The sequence below is a fragment of the Macrosteles quadrilineatus genome, unplaced genomic scaffold (assembly GCF_028750875.1).
Source record: "Macrosteles quadrilineatus isolate MER2022 unplaced genomic scaffold, UCM_ALF_1.0 Scaffold_2__2_contigs__length_208266976, whole genome shotgun sequence".
NCBI classification, from domain to species: Eukaryota; Metazoa; Arthropoda; class Insecta; order Hemiptera; family Cicadellidae; genus Macrosteles; species Macrosteles quadrilineatus.
This window is the reverse complement of record NW_026542595.1, coordinates 17,924,348-17,943,660: the sequence shown is the minus strand read 5'-3', so window position 1 is coordinate 17,943,660 and position 19,313 is coordinate 17,924,348. Positions and strand designations below refer to the sequence as shown.

At 35.7% G+C, this 19,313-nt stretch overlaps 1 protein-coding gene across 1 annotated transcript in view; it reads right to left on the bottom strand.

Annotated features, from left to right (window-relative positions):
- Nucleotides 1–18,712, bottom strand: part of LOC128985570 (heterogeneous nuclear ribonucleoprotein A1, A2/B1 homolog) — a 46,335-nt gene extending 27,623 nt beyond the window's left edge. Inside the window, exons 1-2 of the mRNA XM_054405180.1 lie at nt 18,498–18,712; nt 5,544–5,689 (exon numbers count right to left, since the gene is read on the bottom strand). Of these exons, the coding sequence (XP_054261155.1) occupies nt 5,544–5,689; nt 18,498–18,512 (161 nt within the window). The 5' untranslated portion in view covers nt 18,513–18,712. The remainder of the gene's footprint in view (nt 1–5,543; nt 5,690–18,497) is intronic.
- Between the last annotated feature and the right edge of the window lie 601 nt (nt 18,713–19,313).

The window sequence follows — 19,313 nt, the reverse complement described above, 5'->3', positions numbered from 1 at the left end:
CTTTTTTAGAAAAATATTCCTGTTACTGTACATCGGTTGAAGATATAATTGAATAAAAGAACTTTTTACAAAGATTAATGATGTTATAGACAGTCAACTATAATAATAGCTATAATAAATAACTGTCGAAATAATCAATGGATATATCCGGTACTGTCCAAGGAGCCCAAAAAGATAAGCAGATATATCTGCCTACCGTCCCCTATGCACAAAATGCTAGCGGATATATCCGCCTATAGTCCTGGAAGGGTTAAGGAAGAAAACTGGTATACATGTGGTACTGGAAAATAAATATGATTTAAATTCATATTTATCAATTCTCTATAAGAATAACATGATGATCTATATATTTAATACGCTAGGCATATTTTTGTCATAATTGTTTTGGAGCGGTGGTGCTACCGATCACCATGTCCAAGGTGTCGTTAGAAAGGTCTTAGCATGTAGTTTTGCCATCAAAAAAAAAAAAAAATTGGAATTCAATCAAGGATCTGCCCCAGTGGCCTTCAAAGTTCCCATGTTATTCTTAGGGAGAAAATGTTTGTTTACATTTGAACAGATGAATACTTTGAAATTGACAATATTTGAAACAGCTGGTTATACAAAAATTGGAGACATGTGCTATTATAAGGATTTATTAGATTAGTTGAAAAGATTGATGTTTCACTGTTTTAAACCAGTTTTTATTTGCACAAAATCAAAACATAACCAAAAATACCCCCGCCGCAGCAAACCTGCCGACTAAGCGAATTTCCATTTGTCTGAATTGATTTTCAATTAAATATATTTTAATAACATTACAGTATTTAGGTTTAACGAGTACCTAGGTTTGCTGCTACAAGGAAACTAATAAAGTGTGTTTTAGTAAAATATTGATAGCTTAGTACAAAATAAATAAATTTGCCAAGTTTGATCAAAATATATCCATAAACAAGCAAACTACAACATTTGACAATATTCTCCATAAGAATAACATGGGAATTTTAAATTTACAATTTTTTTAATTTTCACCGTTACTAATAACCGAACAAAAATACTAAATACTATATACTAAATTATTTGTTTTTTAAGCTCTTTAAAAGGGTCTAATGAGAAATTGGGAAATTTTGTGTTTTGAGGGTCAAAAGTGAGAAAACCCAATTTTTACCCTATAAAACCCCCCGTAAAGCCCCGTTCCCATGGTCTGATCATGCTGGTTCGCGAACTCATTCAAGTTTATCCCACTTTACACCTTTAAACAAAATTTCATCAAAATCGGACAAAAATTACTCAAGTTATCGCGTTCACGGACGTATATGTATACATATATATAAATTTGAACGAATGGTGTTTTTGGCCTCTGGGGACATCAAAATGAAAAAGTAAATCGGTCCCGGTTCTAGGTCTTACCGTGCCACCTACGGTAATAGCTACTTCCCTATAGGGAAATTCGCTAAAACGTTCGACATTTGGAGACTACAAGACGTCGACCAGGACAGCCAATAGGAGGTACCTGACGAACTTTAACTGATGGACGCGAACGAAATACAAATAATACTATTGTCGTTGATAGCCAAATACAGCAAGCACCCTTCCGTGTTGGGTTTTAGTGTGCTCTCCAACAGCCGCCTGAAGATTTCACAATCAATTTAGGACTGTTGGATAATCGCTGCATAAGCTGTTGATTTTGGAAGACAAGGAGGTGGGTAGGACTACATTGGAAACAGAAGAGAGGAGTTATTAGATGAGTGACAATAATGCGTTGGGAGCAGAGTGTTTTATGTTAATGTTTTAAAGGTAAACGTTCGGATATATACCTAACATCAGAAAGAGACTGGAAAGATTGGGAGATGGGCCATTATGAAACGCAGTTTGTCACAGGACATGGGCAATTTCAAGGCGAATTTGTGGAGATTTCACCAGGTGGAAGAGGAAGTATGTAGATGTGGAGAAATAAAAACCATGAGTCACGTATTAATAAATTGTTCACTTTAGGAGACAAATAGAAGAAAACAGGAATAAGTCTTGGATAAGAGAGGTCTAGAGATGAGAAAATAAAACATGATGAGTGACAAGGAAACAATTGAGACGTTTAGAGAAGTAGCTAGGGAAATAGGAAAAACCAGGGATACAGGCTTTTAAATTTTAAAACGAAACAAACAAAAACTAAGAAAGAAAAGGAATGAAAACTTGCCCATGAAGGGGAGTAGAAAGGTTAGAGCGAATCTCAATGATACCTATCACTCAGGGCGGAATGGGGAAGGGGGTCATGCTGTTATGCTTTTGGACACATAATGTGTCTGGACGAGGATTGAAAGTGGCTGAAGCCTAAAATGAAAGAAGATTTTCATGGGGAATTGGCCTGGCAAATAAGTCCCAGACTTAAGCCAGAGGTGGTGGTGAGAACGAGGAGTTTGCTACAAACATTTACTGACTAGGTTGAAATGAAATATGTAATATTTGAATTTGGCTTGGCGGAAAAAAAGCGAGAGCCTGGATAGGATAGTTTGATATACTAAAAAGCAAAAAGAAAACTGAATTAACACTGTGCTGCATTTCTTAGTAATCATTGAAAGAGCCGATTTGCAAACTATGGAAACGTAGGAAAGTCATAGAACACCACCAAGGAGAAGAAATAGAAATAATGTTTTTTTAAGAATTTATAATCGTTATTATGGACAACCTAATGCGGCTATGAGTAAGGCTATTTGTAGAAAACACTATTTACAAGAAATGTTTATTATATTGATCTGTTATGTACATCTTGAGTTTTCCCATAATCTTTGAGTCAAATCTTTTAAAGTCATCAGAAATTATGACTGTTATTCGTTTTAAAATAACACCTGTAATACTTAGCAATTGCTCGAATTCGAGCAACAGGTAGGCCTACACTAGTTATTTATTAATAATTTTTTGTTCCTTTTTTTAAGCTCTACAAAATGGTTCAGAAAAAATTTCAAAAATTCATGATTTTAGGGCCAAAAATGGAAAATACAACTTTCATCCCATAAAACCCACCATAAACCCTAGTTCGTTCATGCTGGTTCACGAACTTGTTTGAATAAATCTAGGGTTTTGCGTTCGTACCAAATTTCATCAAAATCTTATCATTTTTGCTCGATTTATCGTGCTTAAGGGCATTGGGGTACATGAATTTGAACGGAGGATGTTTTTGACCTCTGGGGACATCAAAACAATACCCCCGCCGCAGCAAACCTTCTGACTAAGCGAATTTCAATTTGTCTGCTTACATATTTACTCAAATATTTCCATAAATAAGACATATTTATTCCCAATTTAAATAACATTAGATTTAACGATTGCTTAGGTTTACTGCTACGGGGAAGGTAAACAGTGTTTTTTGACCAAACGTCAATAGTATAGGGTGAAATAAATAAATTTGCCAAATTTGATCAACATAGGCCTACATCCATAAACAAGTAAACTACAACAGTTTTAATTTTCTCCATAAGAATAACATGGGAACTTTAAATTTGCACTACAGTGGAGTCTCGATAATCAATCCGAACTTCGGTAATCCGAAAGTCCGCTTAATCCGAAACCAAAAAATATATTTTTAAATTTTTTGTAATAAAAAATTTTTTTTTTAATTTTCTGAAATTTTTGAAGTTTTTCGGAAAGTTTTTGAATTTTTTTATTTAACTTTTGACACAGTTAGCTGTACCTCGTCAAAGAATTCTGTAGCGGCTGGGCGAGATAGACTTTTTTTGTAGAGTATTTTAGTAGATTAATATTTCACCATTTTTGTTATTACCGGAACATTTTACATTTTCGTCCGCCAAATCACATCACATATGGATTTTACTAAGTGATAATGCTGCAGCCAATAGGTCTAGCCTTAAGTAATGTGAAAAACAATCCCGGGCTCGTGCCTGCGTCCGAAAAAAAAAGTAGTAAGAATAAGACAAAACAATTTCAAAAAAAAATTAAAAAAAAAAACAAAAAATGTTTAATTCAAAATATTTGGTAATCCGAAATGGGCCCGGTCCCAACCATTTCGGACTAACGGGACTCTACTGTATTTTGAATTTTCTCTGTAACCATTAGGCATACAACAATGCTTCAATATACTAAATTATTTCTTTTTTTAAGTTCTACAAAATGGTTGGGAAGGAAATTCCAAAATTTTATGTTTTTGGTGTCAAAAATGGGTTTATTTTTACCCCATAAAAACCCCCATAAACCCCTGTTCCTATGGCCGATCATGCTGGTTCGCAAATTCGTTCGAATAAATTTAGGTTTACACGTTTATACAAAATTTCATCAAAATCGGATAATTTTTGTTTGAGTTATCGTGCTAACGGACACATATCTTACTAATATTATAAATGTGAAAGTTTGTGTGTTTGTTTGAAGGTCAACCACGCTTTAACTACTGGACGGATTGGGCTGAAATTTGGCATGATGATAGCTCATATTCCCAATTAACATATAGGCATATTAAATATATCTCATATATATAAATATATAGGCATATGGCTTATCTCAAAAATCCATTCGGGCTCCGCCCCAGTGTCTCTGTAGTTTCCCATGTTAACCTTATGAGTATTCATATTTAAAGGGAATTAAAGAATTTAGTCAGCTGTTTCAACTAAAAAAAGTTGGTTCTATGATATGCAAAAGTATTAAAAAGTTACAAGATTTACCAACAGGGTGCAGCACTATTATTTTTTTGCATTTATGAAATCACCTAATTTGAACTAAGCATTAACAAAAAACTGAGATAGGCAATGAGAATTGTCAAAGTAGGATTGTTTACAGTTATGTTCATGTTTTTAATTGCATGAAAAATTTGTGATATTTTGCGAATTATTAATAGTTTATTTTTCTATATTGTTTAGGTGAAGTGGTAGAACATTATGGCTATAATAGATACCATAAACTTAAAGAAGCAAATTTTATCAAACTATGTCCTTCCCCATTGCAAACGCTAAGTTGGAGTATAACTGCAATAAGCATTTTACGCTTAGATGCCATTCCGTACGAAGGACGGGTACTCTGCTAGTATTTATATATATATTTGAACGGATGATGTTTTTGGCCTCTGGGGAACTCAAAACGAAAAAGTAAATCTGTCCCGGGTCCAGGTCTTACCATGAGACCTACAGTAATAGTTTATTAGACGGACAGTAATTTCTCTATAGCGGAAATTCGCTTAAAAATGAAAAAAGAGGATGAATAACAAGGGTAAAACTGGATATTTTCAACCCTCTACCCAGTTCCATTTTTTTGGACCCAAATGCCATTTGTCATTGGGCTATGAATTAATGATGCTATCTAACAAAAACTTTTAACATTAGATAGGTATAATACCAGGGTTTACACAGGTCCCTTTCAAAACGTAAAATATGCCATCAGCATAAAAACACACAAAATAAAATAATTCAAATAAATAATTTCTAACAATACAGTTATTGGTACGGTATCCTAGACTAAGCTTAAACAGAGTTGTCATTTAGATTTTTTAACATTTTTAAGCTTAAGTAGGCCTAAATTTTATACTTAGGCATAACAATCTTAAAATAATAACAGTTACCATATACCTTTTTGTCATTGGATCTTTCATAACGACTACATCAACAATTTCTCCCCATTTCTCAAAAAATGCCTTTAGTGAATCATCAGACGTTCTATAATCAAGACCGCCGATAAATAATTTTCTAAGGTGCTCAGGCTCACGTTTGTCATTCTGTAACAAGAAAAATGAACTAAATTAAACTTAAGTACAAATTAAGTTAGTACTCAATCTGATAGTAATCAGTCTGGAGCAAATTATCTAATTAGAGGATAAAAACTAATTAATTACATTTTTATACTTTAAACAAGATGTCAAGTAAGTTAGTACTCACTCCATTACTCGGTCTAGAGCAGTGTATCCTAACCTTTTTTACTGGTGTACCACTTCATTGGACAAAAATATTTCACGCACCACTTAGTCATGTGAAGTATGAGTACCTATGGAAATATCACTAGGAGTACGCTCCGAAGTCGCATATAAGAATGAACGAAGACAATTCCATGTGCATATAATCTGTCTTTAGTCTTTGGCCCCTCTTATACCCTGCCCCTGCGCCGCAAGTTTGTGCGGCGGCAATGGCAGTGATGCCATCTTAAAAGCCATCTAGAAGTTGTTGATGGTAGTTTGTCAGGATTACAAACTTAGGGATTTCTATCCACCTTTAGATATTTGTACCGAGTGTAGTACCGTACTTGGAATAATGGAATAGTAGAATTACTTGGAAATGAATTAGAAATTATATTATTTAATTTGAATAATACTTACCCGGCGGCAGCGACCGCATAGTAGGCCTACAAACAACATAGTACATTTGTACTATGTGGTCACTGCCTGGCGGAGCACTCCGCTTAAACTATATTACTGTGGCAAAAGCTCATTCTAATAATAGTAGTCCTACCGTACTAAATAACTTTTTTTTGTGAAATGTTACTACAGTAGACTCCCTCTATTTCGGCCACCTCGGGACCGGACCACTGCCTGGACTACAAAACAGCCGGACTTATCGGATGTAGTACATTTTGCATAATCAAAATACAAATAATAGTATTGCGTAATCAAGAATTAATCAATCAATCTTTATTTGCCATAAGGATACATTTACATACGAATTGACAAAATCTATTAGCAGTTTTCAAACCAAGTCTTAACATAAACAACAAAATACTCTTACAGGCCAAATATTACAACATTCACTATTCACACCATTCGGAACGTTCTTTACCGAAATGAAAACCAAACTAAAGGACAATTTCTCCCAGTTTAAAATAATCATCCAGACTATAAAAAGGGTTTTGAAGCAGATAATTATAAAACATAGCCTTTAAATTTGTTAATTGAATAAATATTTTTATTATTTTTTACTGAATTATACACTTTAATTGATAAAATTATGTGGCAATTACCGGTACCGGTTGTAGTTTATTTTAGTAATTAACCTTGGTGTAGTAACTGTAACGTTTAAATTAAAATCACGCTTACTCAAGCAAAACAAAAATTACACAACACTGTACGTACAGCAATAAATCACGTGAACAGAACAATAGAAAGTCTAGTACTGCAAGCTACTGCTACCAGTGCTACTGTAGTCAGCATAGGCTACTACTACATTTTGTTTCAGAACATAAGAATGTCGATAAAAACATTAGACAACTCATAAAACAGCATAAGATCATAGTACTTAGTCTTAAAGAAAATAACGACAGTCGTAAAATAGGATAAAGATAACAATGGATGACACGCTTATTCTTTCTTCTTTGTTCTTCTATTCTTTCTTTGGTTTCTCTTCATCCACACATTCAACAAGTTGCCATGGTTACTAATCACCCAATCACAAACTTTTGTGAGATAGCAAGCGCACAGCAGACATCAGTTGTGTAAAGAGCAGATGATTGTCAGTGCAAGCGGATCTTGAAGCTAACGATGGCCTATTTCTTTGTTTTGCTTAAGCCTAATTTATTTTTGTCAAATAAACCGTGGTGTTTCAAAAACAATAATGGGGGAACCTACCGCATAAAAAAAATTGTCCGAAATATTTAATTAAACACTGCATTTCAACATATTAGACTGAAGAAAAACTATTTATAAAATGTTCTTTGTACTTTAGAGGTTGTGTAACATAGTTTTACATAGGTAATACGCAACAATTCACCCATAAAAGCACCCGTCAACTAAACTGACATGAATTGTTTACTCCTATGGCCGGAAACTAAACATTCAAGTTGAATCCTGTTGAACGTCATTCGCCCGTGACGATATGACTTGTCCCACCGAGACCGGGCCGGACCATCCGGCGGCCGATCCAACCGAAGCCGAACTAGAGGGAGTCTACTGTAGTTTAGTATGAAATGAATACATTTTCCAAATTTGATCAAAATATGTTCATAAACAAGCAAAATACAACAGTTTACTTATTCTCTGATAATTATTAGGTCATAATAAAGCTTCAATATACTAAATTATTTGTTTTTTCTAAGCTCTACAAAATGGTTTAGCTACAAAGAAATTGCAAAATTAAATACGTTTTTAGGGTGAAAATGGGAAAAATCAATTTATACCCCATAAAACCCCCCATAAGCTCCTGCTCCCATGGTCCGATCATTCCGGTTAGGGAACTCGTCCGAATAAATGTAGGTTTACACATTTATAGGTACCAAATTTCATCAATATTGGATCAATTTAACTCGAGTTATCGTGCTAACGGACACATTTATATTAGGCTAGTATATTAATTTGAACAGATGGTGTTTTTGGCCTCTGGGGACTTCAAAATTGAACAAGTAAATCAGTCCCGGGTCCAGGTCTTACCATGAGTACTACCGTAATAGCTTATTCCCTATATGGGAAATTCGCAAAAAAAAATATTATTTTGAGAAACTGTTCTTAACTAACCAAACCAACCAAACTTGGTGTAACATTACAAAATTTCGTTCGATATTCCCCATAAGCCTTTTCTGTTATCAAACGAAATTTTGAAACAGCAAGTTTGTTTATTGTTAGGTTGGTTTAGAATAGTTTCATTTCCTAATCCAATGACTTATCAGGCTATTATGTTTGCCTAAACAAGGTTAGTTCTTAATTTGTACCTAATTTAAATGCGTTTGAAGATATTCAAACAGAAGGAATACAGATCGTGAAGTAAAACAAAAATATTGATACCTATATCGAAAAGAAATTATCGATAATAATGAATGTTCCCTTTTTAAAACAGGAAAGTACCGTTTGTAAATATATCATATTAGGCCCTATATATAGTTTGTTTCAGCAAAAAAAAAAAGGAATAATATTAGGCTATATAAATTTTAGATACGGTAGGTTATGAAATTAAAAAAAAAAAACAAAAAAAAACAATAAGCTGGTTGATTTGTCTAGTTGATAAATAGCAAAAAAAAAAAAACAACATTTTACAGCGTTTCAACTTTTTTTCTAGCGGAGATATGCAGATTCTGTACGTGTGTGATAGTGCTGCCTCCGGAAGAATTTATATTTTCTAGCTCAGTGGTAGACTGGTAGAGCAAAAAGCGGTGGGTGGCAGAAACAAGTAGCCTAGAGTTAAATTTTGGTCATATCATCATCGACAAGGCCGGGCTGCACACAAGGATTTCTCGTAAGTCATTGCGTGTGGACAGCAAAACTGTACATTTTTGAGAACTGCACGGAGATGGAAGACTGAGGAATAAAACTATTGAGGAGAGCATAGTTTTGACAACGTTTTCAGACGAGACGTTGCGTGTGTAGGCTACACTGTCATTGTCTTCACTCTTTATCTTTTAAGTCCACAGTGTTGTCTTCAAGTGCTGTCAGAGGAATAAAAGTGTGTTTTTAAGATGGCAGATCTTTGCCAATATTCCTGTGGGTTTATTGACAAATTCATCGAACTTCACAGAAGTTTTCCTTGTTTTTGGAAGGTCAAGGTAAGGAATATAGTGACTGTGATTCAAGAAGAATCAGACTTAAGAATCTTGTTGAAAAAAATAAAAAGCAGTAGACTCAAACGTGAACAGAGAAACGATTATGAAAATGTTTGTCTTTTAAATAATCAATATATTGACCATAGTGAGTGTCGTCTTCGCTCAGACTTATTTCTTTGCTTTCTTGCAACTCAAGACTGCTAAAATTGACCACAATTAACACATCTTCCATGATCTTACGTGCACATACACTGTAAGTTATCACAAAACTACATAAAAAATTGGTGCTGACACCTGTCCCGTGTGGACGCATTTCTTTGTTATAACTTGACTAGGTAGGCTAAGTTCACTTAAAACATACGCGAAATCCTTGTGTGTAGACCGGCCTTTATGCTTGTTCTACATCATAATACAGTTAGTCCTACATAAAAATTAATTGTGTGTATGATGATTTTCCCCAAATACGATAATTTTGAACTGCTTGTACGCAGTGGCAATTTTACCATAAGGCACACTAGGCACGCGCCTAGGGGCGCCAGCCGTTGAGGGGCGCCCGCCAAATAGGGCGCCTGGCCGCGGCAGGCAGCGGGTTAACGTGACGGGCGGCGCGACTACGGGCGGCAGGCGCCAGGTGATTATCGATCAGTGAAGATGACTCACGTTCATGTCCCGACGTGCAGATGCAGACATAATAGACTGCGAGTAGCAGTAGCGAGCACAATACAAGTCAAGCGGGTGAAGCCCATGGGTAACTGCTATTTATTTAAACTCTGCAGAGCAGATTGGGTCCTCTAGTTAATTTAAATGCATAAATTATAATAGTAGGCCCATAACAAATAACTGAATGGATTCGTGGAATCTAATCAGTTAAAATCGTGAAAAGGTCAGTTAAAATTATTTTTGTTTTGGCATAACAATATATAATCTAAATAATTTAATCGAATTAATGTAATCTATATATTAATACGCAAGCAGGTTTCTTTTCACAGTCATAACTCAATAACGGTTTGACGGATTTTAACATTTGAGGTGTCAAATTAAAGGTATTTTCACGTAGATGTGCAAATACGTCTCAGAATATTAAGAAAGGGCACCACTTAAGTACACTTAAGGGCTAAAGTTTGGGAGGAGGCGCTATCTGTTGATATTAGATCAAACTCATTTCCCTTTGTTTACAAATAACATATGGACGTAGTTTGAAATAGTTTTTAAGGTTAACCACAGACTGCAGGACTTAAATCTTCCAGAGCAAAGCTGGAATAGATATTATTTTCATTTAAACGTCTGTTAAATAAGTCTGGTTCATAAAATAGTTTCCTAGCAAAACTTGATAACACATTGTTCGTAATATTTGAATTAATTTAACTTGCTTCTTATTTTACTGAATTACCATGTAGCTTTGGTTACAGTTCGGTGAGATGAACAAGTGAATGTTTGAAAGTGATTATTCTTAGTGCAGTTACCTACCCATTGCATTACCGTACCACGTAATTTACAATGTATATCAAAATTCCGTTGTAGTGTTTTCTGTTGTTTGGTTAACTTACGTATTTTTATCTCAATTTAAAATTAAGCCACCAGTAAGATGAAGAACTGTGAGTGGCTGGAGGAAACGCAGACGTTACCGCTTTTATGAACCTACCAATGGAACATGGAGTGGCAGTACCATCGTGGTGATACATCATGGATACATCTCCTCAGACAAACGAACGTTAAATGTTTACATTGTAGTGGCTTACATTTTAAGCAAAGGAAAGACCGAAGCAGTTCAATTTTCACTCATTGTTACCATAAATGAAAGACCCGTTTACCTCATCTGCGGAATTCACTATACTTTCAGGAAGTTATTGGAAACTCCCAATCTGTAAACAGGGCTGCGAGGCTTAGATCTAAAATTCGTCAATTCAATTTCACCTTTGCAATGGTCAGCTCTGAAGCTCATTTAGATGAGAGGATCACACAGGGGATCTACAATTTAAAGATCCATGACACGAGTTATCTCCGAGTAAATAATCTAATACCTTTAGAAGGTCATCGTGAACCCGCACAGATGTATAGTTGAGTACGACGTTGGCACTGGAACCCAACAGCGCTTGAAACACAATTCAAACAAAAATGCCAGGAAAATATATGCGGGAATAGGGTCACATTGCCAACCTATTTGCCTAATCTTTTAAAATTATGGCAGAATTTTAGAGGATTTTTAGAAGGGACGAGAGGTCCGATGAGTACAGTGAGATTCATGTGCTTACTTATGCTACTTAAATAAATGTCGCAGCTATTTTTAAAGCTGAAAAAGAGCACAGCCTGGCCAAATAAATCTTAGGTCTTTTCCAAAAACTAATAATGTTAAACGCGAATCCGTTCTAGATCCGTCGTTAGATCCACTTGCTTACCCTCTTATTTTCCCAACCGGAGACTTTCGTTGGCACCCCTAATTTAAACACGCCTAAAAACACAACATATAGGTAGTACAAATAATTTAACAATGCTATAGTACGTGTCGTACTGGTTGGTGAAAGAGAGAGATTTAATATAATAAATAGTACCTTATAAATCTGACAAACAGCTAAATTTTGTGCTGTTTGTTGGATTTATAAGGTATGTAACCTATTTATTATGTTGAATTCAACAGCTCAGGAGCTAGAATGGAAATGAATTTTAAGAGCGATTTAGCTTGCTACAAAAAGTCTAAAAACTCACTACAGTGTGTAGTGTGTGGTTGACATCTGTACGTTCTCATAGAGGGCACCCACCTATAGTAGGCCTACATAACAGATAGGATAGCCAAAGCATTACGAGAGCGGATCTAGGCCTATATTTAAATATTGTATACTACTTTTATAATCTTTTTACAACATTATATTTTCATATTTATATAATCATTCAGAGTACTTAAGAGTGACTCTTTGATTAAGTCTTGCTGTTTTTTTTTACTGGTTATTCTTTCATTACAGCCTGCAGTTTTGCTCGGTTTCGAGCAACAGGTTATCTAGTATAGTTTAATCTATAAAATGTAAACTTTATTAATAAAAGGCCCTACCGGTATTTTTTCAATTTAAAAGAAAAAACTAATTTTGTGTGTAGGCGCTTTTGATTTTTTTTACTTTTTTAGTAATTTTAATTTCGTAAATATGCATGAAGAAAATAACAATAATGAGTGAAAAACAAAAAAAGTTAAGTGGAGCAGCATTCCGCAAACAGTCAAAGGAAAAGCGTGAGAGAGAGACTTCCCTTTTAAAATCTGTGAAAAAAGTGGACAGTTATTTTTGTAAAAAAGAACAAGTAAATGAAAATAGTCAACAAGAAAATGAAAGCAAACACGACGAGTTCTCTGTTAACCCAAGTACGAGTGTGATAACTAATACGACAGACAATGATAGTGTTCAAGTTCAAACTGTCAATACAGTTGAAATCTCTGATACTGACAAATACAAAGATAATGGTTGAATGGTTCGAACGTTGCTATTGAAATTAAAAGTAATGATAATTGTGAAACAGACGTGCAAGTGGTAGATTTAAAAGCCTCAGATTACAATTTGTGTCTTCTGTTGTACCGTACACGTCAAAAACGTCATACTAGCGACTGGCGTATGGGTCACAATATTGGCCTACCACCGCACACCTGTTTTGCGCATGTCAAGGTCAAAATTTCCTCCCTTGCTATAGGAGAAACAAAACTTAGTTATTTTAGTTTCAATATTACGTATAAAACGTTTAGTTGCCTTGAATATTACCCAAGCAATTATAATTTAAAATCCCGGCATTCTTTTAAAAAGACCCTGTATATAATAACACTAACTAGAATATATATCTACTATAAATATAATTTTTAGGGTTCTCTGTTGTACTTTTACTACTGTAATTTAATATAATCAGCAGCCCTATTACGTGAACACCTAAATTCAAATATTTATTTATATGTATTAATAATTTCATATAAATTATAAGAAAAACAAAAAAAAACCAATTTAAGCTGAATACATTTGAATTGAATTTAGTCAAGAACGGCGATGCGTTCGGCGATTAATTTAGGCTATTCATATTCATATTTATTCTTGTCTCAACAACAAAATATATGTTTTTCTTAAAACCTATTAATACAACTTTAATATAAAGTAGGCCCTACTCATATAGTGACTATGTTTTTCCTGGAAAATGCATTAATAAGCATGCCAACAACAGGAAGTTTAATATTGCTTTTACGCTGCAACCTTTCCCCAGTCGCAGAACACAAAGGGGCGGCCGGCCGAACGGGCTTAGGGGTGGCGCCGTAGTAAATCCGCCACTGCTTGTACGATCATTTACGCCGGTCAATCTGGCAACACTGTATTTAAGGCCTAATAAAATTGCCTTGCCCTGGTCCGCAGCACTCAAAGGAACTTGTGTGAACCTGGCAATAACTTGGCAATAAGTAGTGCGCGCGCCTTATAAAATCTATTGCTGGCCGTTTTGCGTAAAAATATGGCCGCGTAGGTTATTACCGATAGTGTCACCTGACAGAGGACACATTAACGGACACGACAGTATCCATATCATATGCCTGAGGGGTAAGTTAACGGGGGTAAAGTTGGCAGAAAGTAGTGATCGCGCCCGAAAAAATCTATAGCTGGCCATTTTACGGAAAAATACAGCTGCGTAGGTTTTTCCCGAGAGTGTCAGCTGATAGAGGACACTTTTACGGACACGACAGTATTAATAGTATGCACTGGGGGGGTAACTTAAGGGGGGTTAAGACCGCAATAAGTAGTGCTCGCGCCCGAAAAATCTATTGCTGGCCATTTTACGGAAAAATACGGCCGCGTAGGTTATTACCGAGAGTGTCAGCTGATAGAGGACACTTTTACGGACACGACAGTATCAATATCATGTACCTGGGGGGTAAGTTAGGAGGTAAGTTAGGGGGGTAAAGTAGGCAAAAAGTAGTACACAATTTATTATGGGTGTGTTAAGTATTTCAGTCGTGGTTTGATGAAAGTGTTACATAACTACATCATTATATCAATATTAGTGTTTGTAAAGTGTTGAAATCAAATAAAAAAACCTTAGTTTCCATCCGTCTATCAGAATGTTTATATCAAGGAGGTTAAAAATTTTACATTTAATTGATCACACATCTTATTAACTTTTATTACCCTGATAATTAGACTAATTCGTTAATTACAAGGCAGAAATGTGGTTCGAATTCCCCTATTAACCCCCTTAATTGTCTTTTGCTGTATTGGCTATTAATTAAACATTTTTGTCAAAGGAATATGTCGGCCTTAGTCCCTTTCAAAACTAAAAGGTTGGGCTACTCATCCTACACTCATCTCCATTAATTCTTGGCTTAAAATACCTACATTGGTAGGGTCGCCATTTCAAAGTAAAGTATTAAAGTCAATCAATCAATTATTTAAGGGGAACGCCACTATGTGCGTATTTTAATCCAAATATGACTGAAGGATGAGAAAGCATTACTTTATTAGGTTAGTTTATACTTTGGTAATAATTAACTCATACACTAAAAGCTGGTTAATTTAATAGATTGACGTACTTTTATCACAGGCTAAAAAAGCCTATATTAAAATTTTTATTTTATCTTTGTATGGATTTCAAGCGTCTTATTATGTTGTACCTAAGCGTACCATCTTAAAACAAATGTCTTTAGTATTGGTTAATTGTGAGGTAAAATAAGATAAGTGGGTTTACAAACACAGTCAGTAGGTAGCAGTACAGTATACAGTATTGTATTGAAATTGATAATAACATATTATGAATAACATCAATGTTATTACTTGTTCATTAGAATAATTGAATGATTGATAATACATTTAAATAAGAGTGAACTCCAGTTTTTCAGCCCCACTCGTCTCACGGGCCTCTCTGCTCATCGTTTCCCGCTCGCCGGTTCGCGGGCCCCCTCAGGTTCCGGGCCCCCCGGCATTGCCGGCCCTGCGAGCTCTTCTGTTACGCCACTGGTTTAGGCCTACTTCAACGCAACTGCGATCAACATAATTGCGAGTTGTGAGTTATTATTTAAAAATGTAGCTCTTGCCATGGTTTAAATTGTAAATTTATATGTTTGTAGATAGATAGTTTTGTTTGAGCAGACCAATGCCTATTAGTTTTGAATTATTTACTATTTCAATAACATGGTTAGTAGACGCGAGTAGAGTAGACAACAGAAAGACTAGACCTACTAAGTAAAATACTTGAAGTAGGCCTAGTCTACTAAATTAATAGAATTATTTATACTTTCAGCAAAATATTAGTTATATTTTAATATTACTAACACACAGTTGTGATGATTGACACACGGTTAATGTGTCTTCTATCTGTAATAACGTATTCGGCCGTATTTTTCCACAAAACGGACAGCAATAGATTTTTTAAGGGTTGCGCACTACTTATTGCTGACTTTACCCCCCTAACTTAGTCCCCAGGTACATGATATTGATACTGTCGTGTCCGTAATGTGTCATCTATCAGCTGACACTCTCGGTAATAACCTACGCGGCCGTATTTTTCCGTAAATTTATTTATTTATTTATTTACTACATGTCATTACATCATTTTTTGACAGGACATAAAGTCATATACAGGATATACTAAAACTAAGAAAAACAAAAATGTCTTACTAAATTATTAATCTAACTTAACGTAAAACGTAAAATGGCCAGCGATAGATTTTTTCGGGCGCGAGCACTGCTTTTTGCCGACTTTACCCCCCCTAACTTACCCCCCAGGTAGGCTACATGATATTGATACTGTCGTGTCCGTAAAAGTGTCCTCTATCAGCTGACACTCTCGTTAATAACCTACGCAGCCGTATTTTTCCATAAAATGGCCAGCAATAGATTTTATAAGGCACGCGCACTACTTATTGCCAAGTTATTGCCAGGTTCAGCGATAGATTTTTTCGGGCGCGAGCACTGCTTTTTGCCAACTTTACCCCCCCTTAGTTACCCCACAGGTACATGATATTGATACTGTCGTGTCCGTAAAAGTGTCTTCTATCAGCTGACACTCTCGGTAATAACCTACGCGTCCATATTTTTCCGTAAAATGGCCAGCCATAGATTTGTTCGGGCGCGAGCACTACTTATTGCTGACTTAACCCCCCTTAACTTACCCCCCAGGTACATGATGTTTATACTGTCGTGTCCGTTAACCCTCCGAGTGACCCTTGTTTTGGCCTTAATGTCTGCCTATTTTTTGCTCATTTGCAAGGTTTTATTAACCCTTAGAGTGCCAGGCGAGAAATAAAAGTAACGCTCAAAAAATGCCGATGATTTTTCCCGAAGGTCGCGCTAAAAATCCCGAGCGCGATCTGGCGATTTTTAGGTTGAAATTTCGTAAAAATCGAATTTTCGATATTTCGACCAACGAAAATCGATGTATCGCATCTAGTAACTTTCGACTCAATGTTAATATATGGGTTAAAAGAATCCGAGTACCTATCCATTCGGTTGTTATGACAACTGATCGATCATTACGAAACGTCCGGTCGGCCGGACGTTGGCACTTTTGGCTCGTTTTAAAAACGTCCGGTTCCGCGGACGTTGGCACTCAAAGGGTTAAAACGGATCTGAGAAGCTTGAAAACAATGTTAGGCTAATTATACTGTTCTATATATAGGCCTACCATTTTGTTTGGAAAATCATGGGCTTCAATATTATACATAGAACATAAGGAACATTTGTTTCAAAAAAATTTTTTAGGTTAAAAAAGATTAGGCTACTTTGGAAAATTTAAAAAAAAAAAATTAGTTCGCGCTCAATGAAATTGTATAAATTACATGCCTATAAATATTTGAAAATTTAGCACTTTGTTTAAATTTTATGAGGATTACAAATATATAATAATATTAGGAAGTAGAATTGCAAATAAATAAGTTATAGGCAAAAAACAGATTTCAGTACATAGCCTTTAGCTAAGAATGCATAGCCTAACCTTAGCTAGGAATCTGGCTGATAATTTACATCAATATCACTACCTACTTCTTCAGGATCATCAACCAGCCCTTCAAAATCACTTAAATCTTCTTAAAATAAACCACGTAAATCACTACTTTTGATTTTTAACACTAAAACAATGATAAACATAATAAAACACATCAGTCATCGGTCCGAGGTTAACCAAGCTGTTTACAAATACGCACGTCAGCTGTCTGCTACAATATTTTCGGAGCTAAAATGAATAGCGCTTAGAGACAGACCTCCGGAGAAAGCTCTGAATCTGTCAAATAAAACGAAACCTTACTCGATCCTGTTCAATCCGATTTTGTCAGTCATAGAGCCTTCGACTTAAACAGTGTTTGTGAGTCGCTGCAGCGACACAAAACACTACACAAAGTGTGTTATGTGTCGCTGCAGCGACAAATAACACTCGGAGGGTTAATGTGTGCTCTATGAGCTGACACTCTCGGTAATAACCTACGCGGCCGTATTTTCCGCTAAACGGCCAGCAATAGATTTTATCGACTTATTGCTGACTTTACACCCCTAACTTACCCCCCCAGGTACATGATATTGATACTGACGTGTCTGTTAGTGTCCTCTATCTGGTGACATCATTGGTAATATAGTACGCGACCGTATTTTCCCGCAAAACGGCCAGGAATAGATTTTATAGGGCGCGCGCACTACTTATTGCTGGAGTTATTGCCAGGTTCACACCAATCTCAAAGGATTAAATACTTAATGGTTATAACAAATAACTTAGTCCACCAGAGTGCCGACAATTAGAAATCGGGCAAACCTGTAAAAGGTTTAGCATAGTCTATACATTTAGCATATGCCTACCTATTTAGAAGTTAGACCATTGTGTAAGCCTACAAAATACGGCTTGTGTAGGCTCTGATCCTTCAAGTTACTAGCCTAGGCCTATGCCTGATTATTTTTATTAACTGAAGTAACTAGGGCCTACCATTTGCAGCGATTTACCACTACGTTTAGGCCTAATGCAAAGTTTATCCCTAGGCTAACTAAGCCTTGGCCTAATAATCAGTCTAAGTTTACTCACTGAACACACGCTTGACCATGCCTATTGTTTTGTTCGAATTGGAACTAAAATAAAAAATTACTCACATCTGCGGTGCCCATGTCTAGAAGTTCAAAATTTACTTTATCAATAAATTAACTTTGTGCAATTAAGGTAGATTGAATCAACTAAACACCTCAATTTGCAAAGAAAAAGAAATTGGGAGCACGGCAACTGAAACTGAAAATGCCGGAATCTCACCTCACCACAATAATGTACCAAACAAAATGGCTGACTTGAACTTTCAACTTGAACTGCTTGCTTGCTTGGCTTCACTGCAGTGTTACCCTTTCCACAGTCCACACGACCAAAAAATAATCCCGCTTACTGGTTCGAGAAATCCCGGTTAATCCCGCTTTTAAATTGTGAAAAATTCCGTTTTATTCCGCATTTTTGTTTTGTTCAATCCCGAGTTTTATATTTGACCAGAATAAATTCTCCATACTATGATTTGACGTATCTGTATCATGTTTTAAAAGTTGTTTAAACATTTCTATCATAGATGAAGTAATGTAAGGTGTTTATTTATTCTATGCTATTATATTTTGTTACTGTTACAGTTTTTTAATCATTTGGAGTTTGTTTTGTCTCGTAATTAAGTAGGAAAAAATAAAAAATAGCTGTCATAGCTGAAAATTCCGTTTTATCCCGCATCTCATTTTAATCCCGCTCAAGGTCTGAAAGTTCCGTTTTCGGGAATCGGGATAATAGTCCTGCGAATGGAAACACTGCGAACGCTTGAATGAAGACAGAAGGGAGACAGAAGTAAGAAGAGAGGAGACAAAAGGGGAAGGGACAAGAAAAACGCAAAAGCGCGGACTGGGGTGTGGGAAGAGTGCCACACATCTATAAGTATAAAAGAT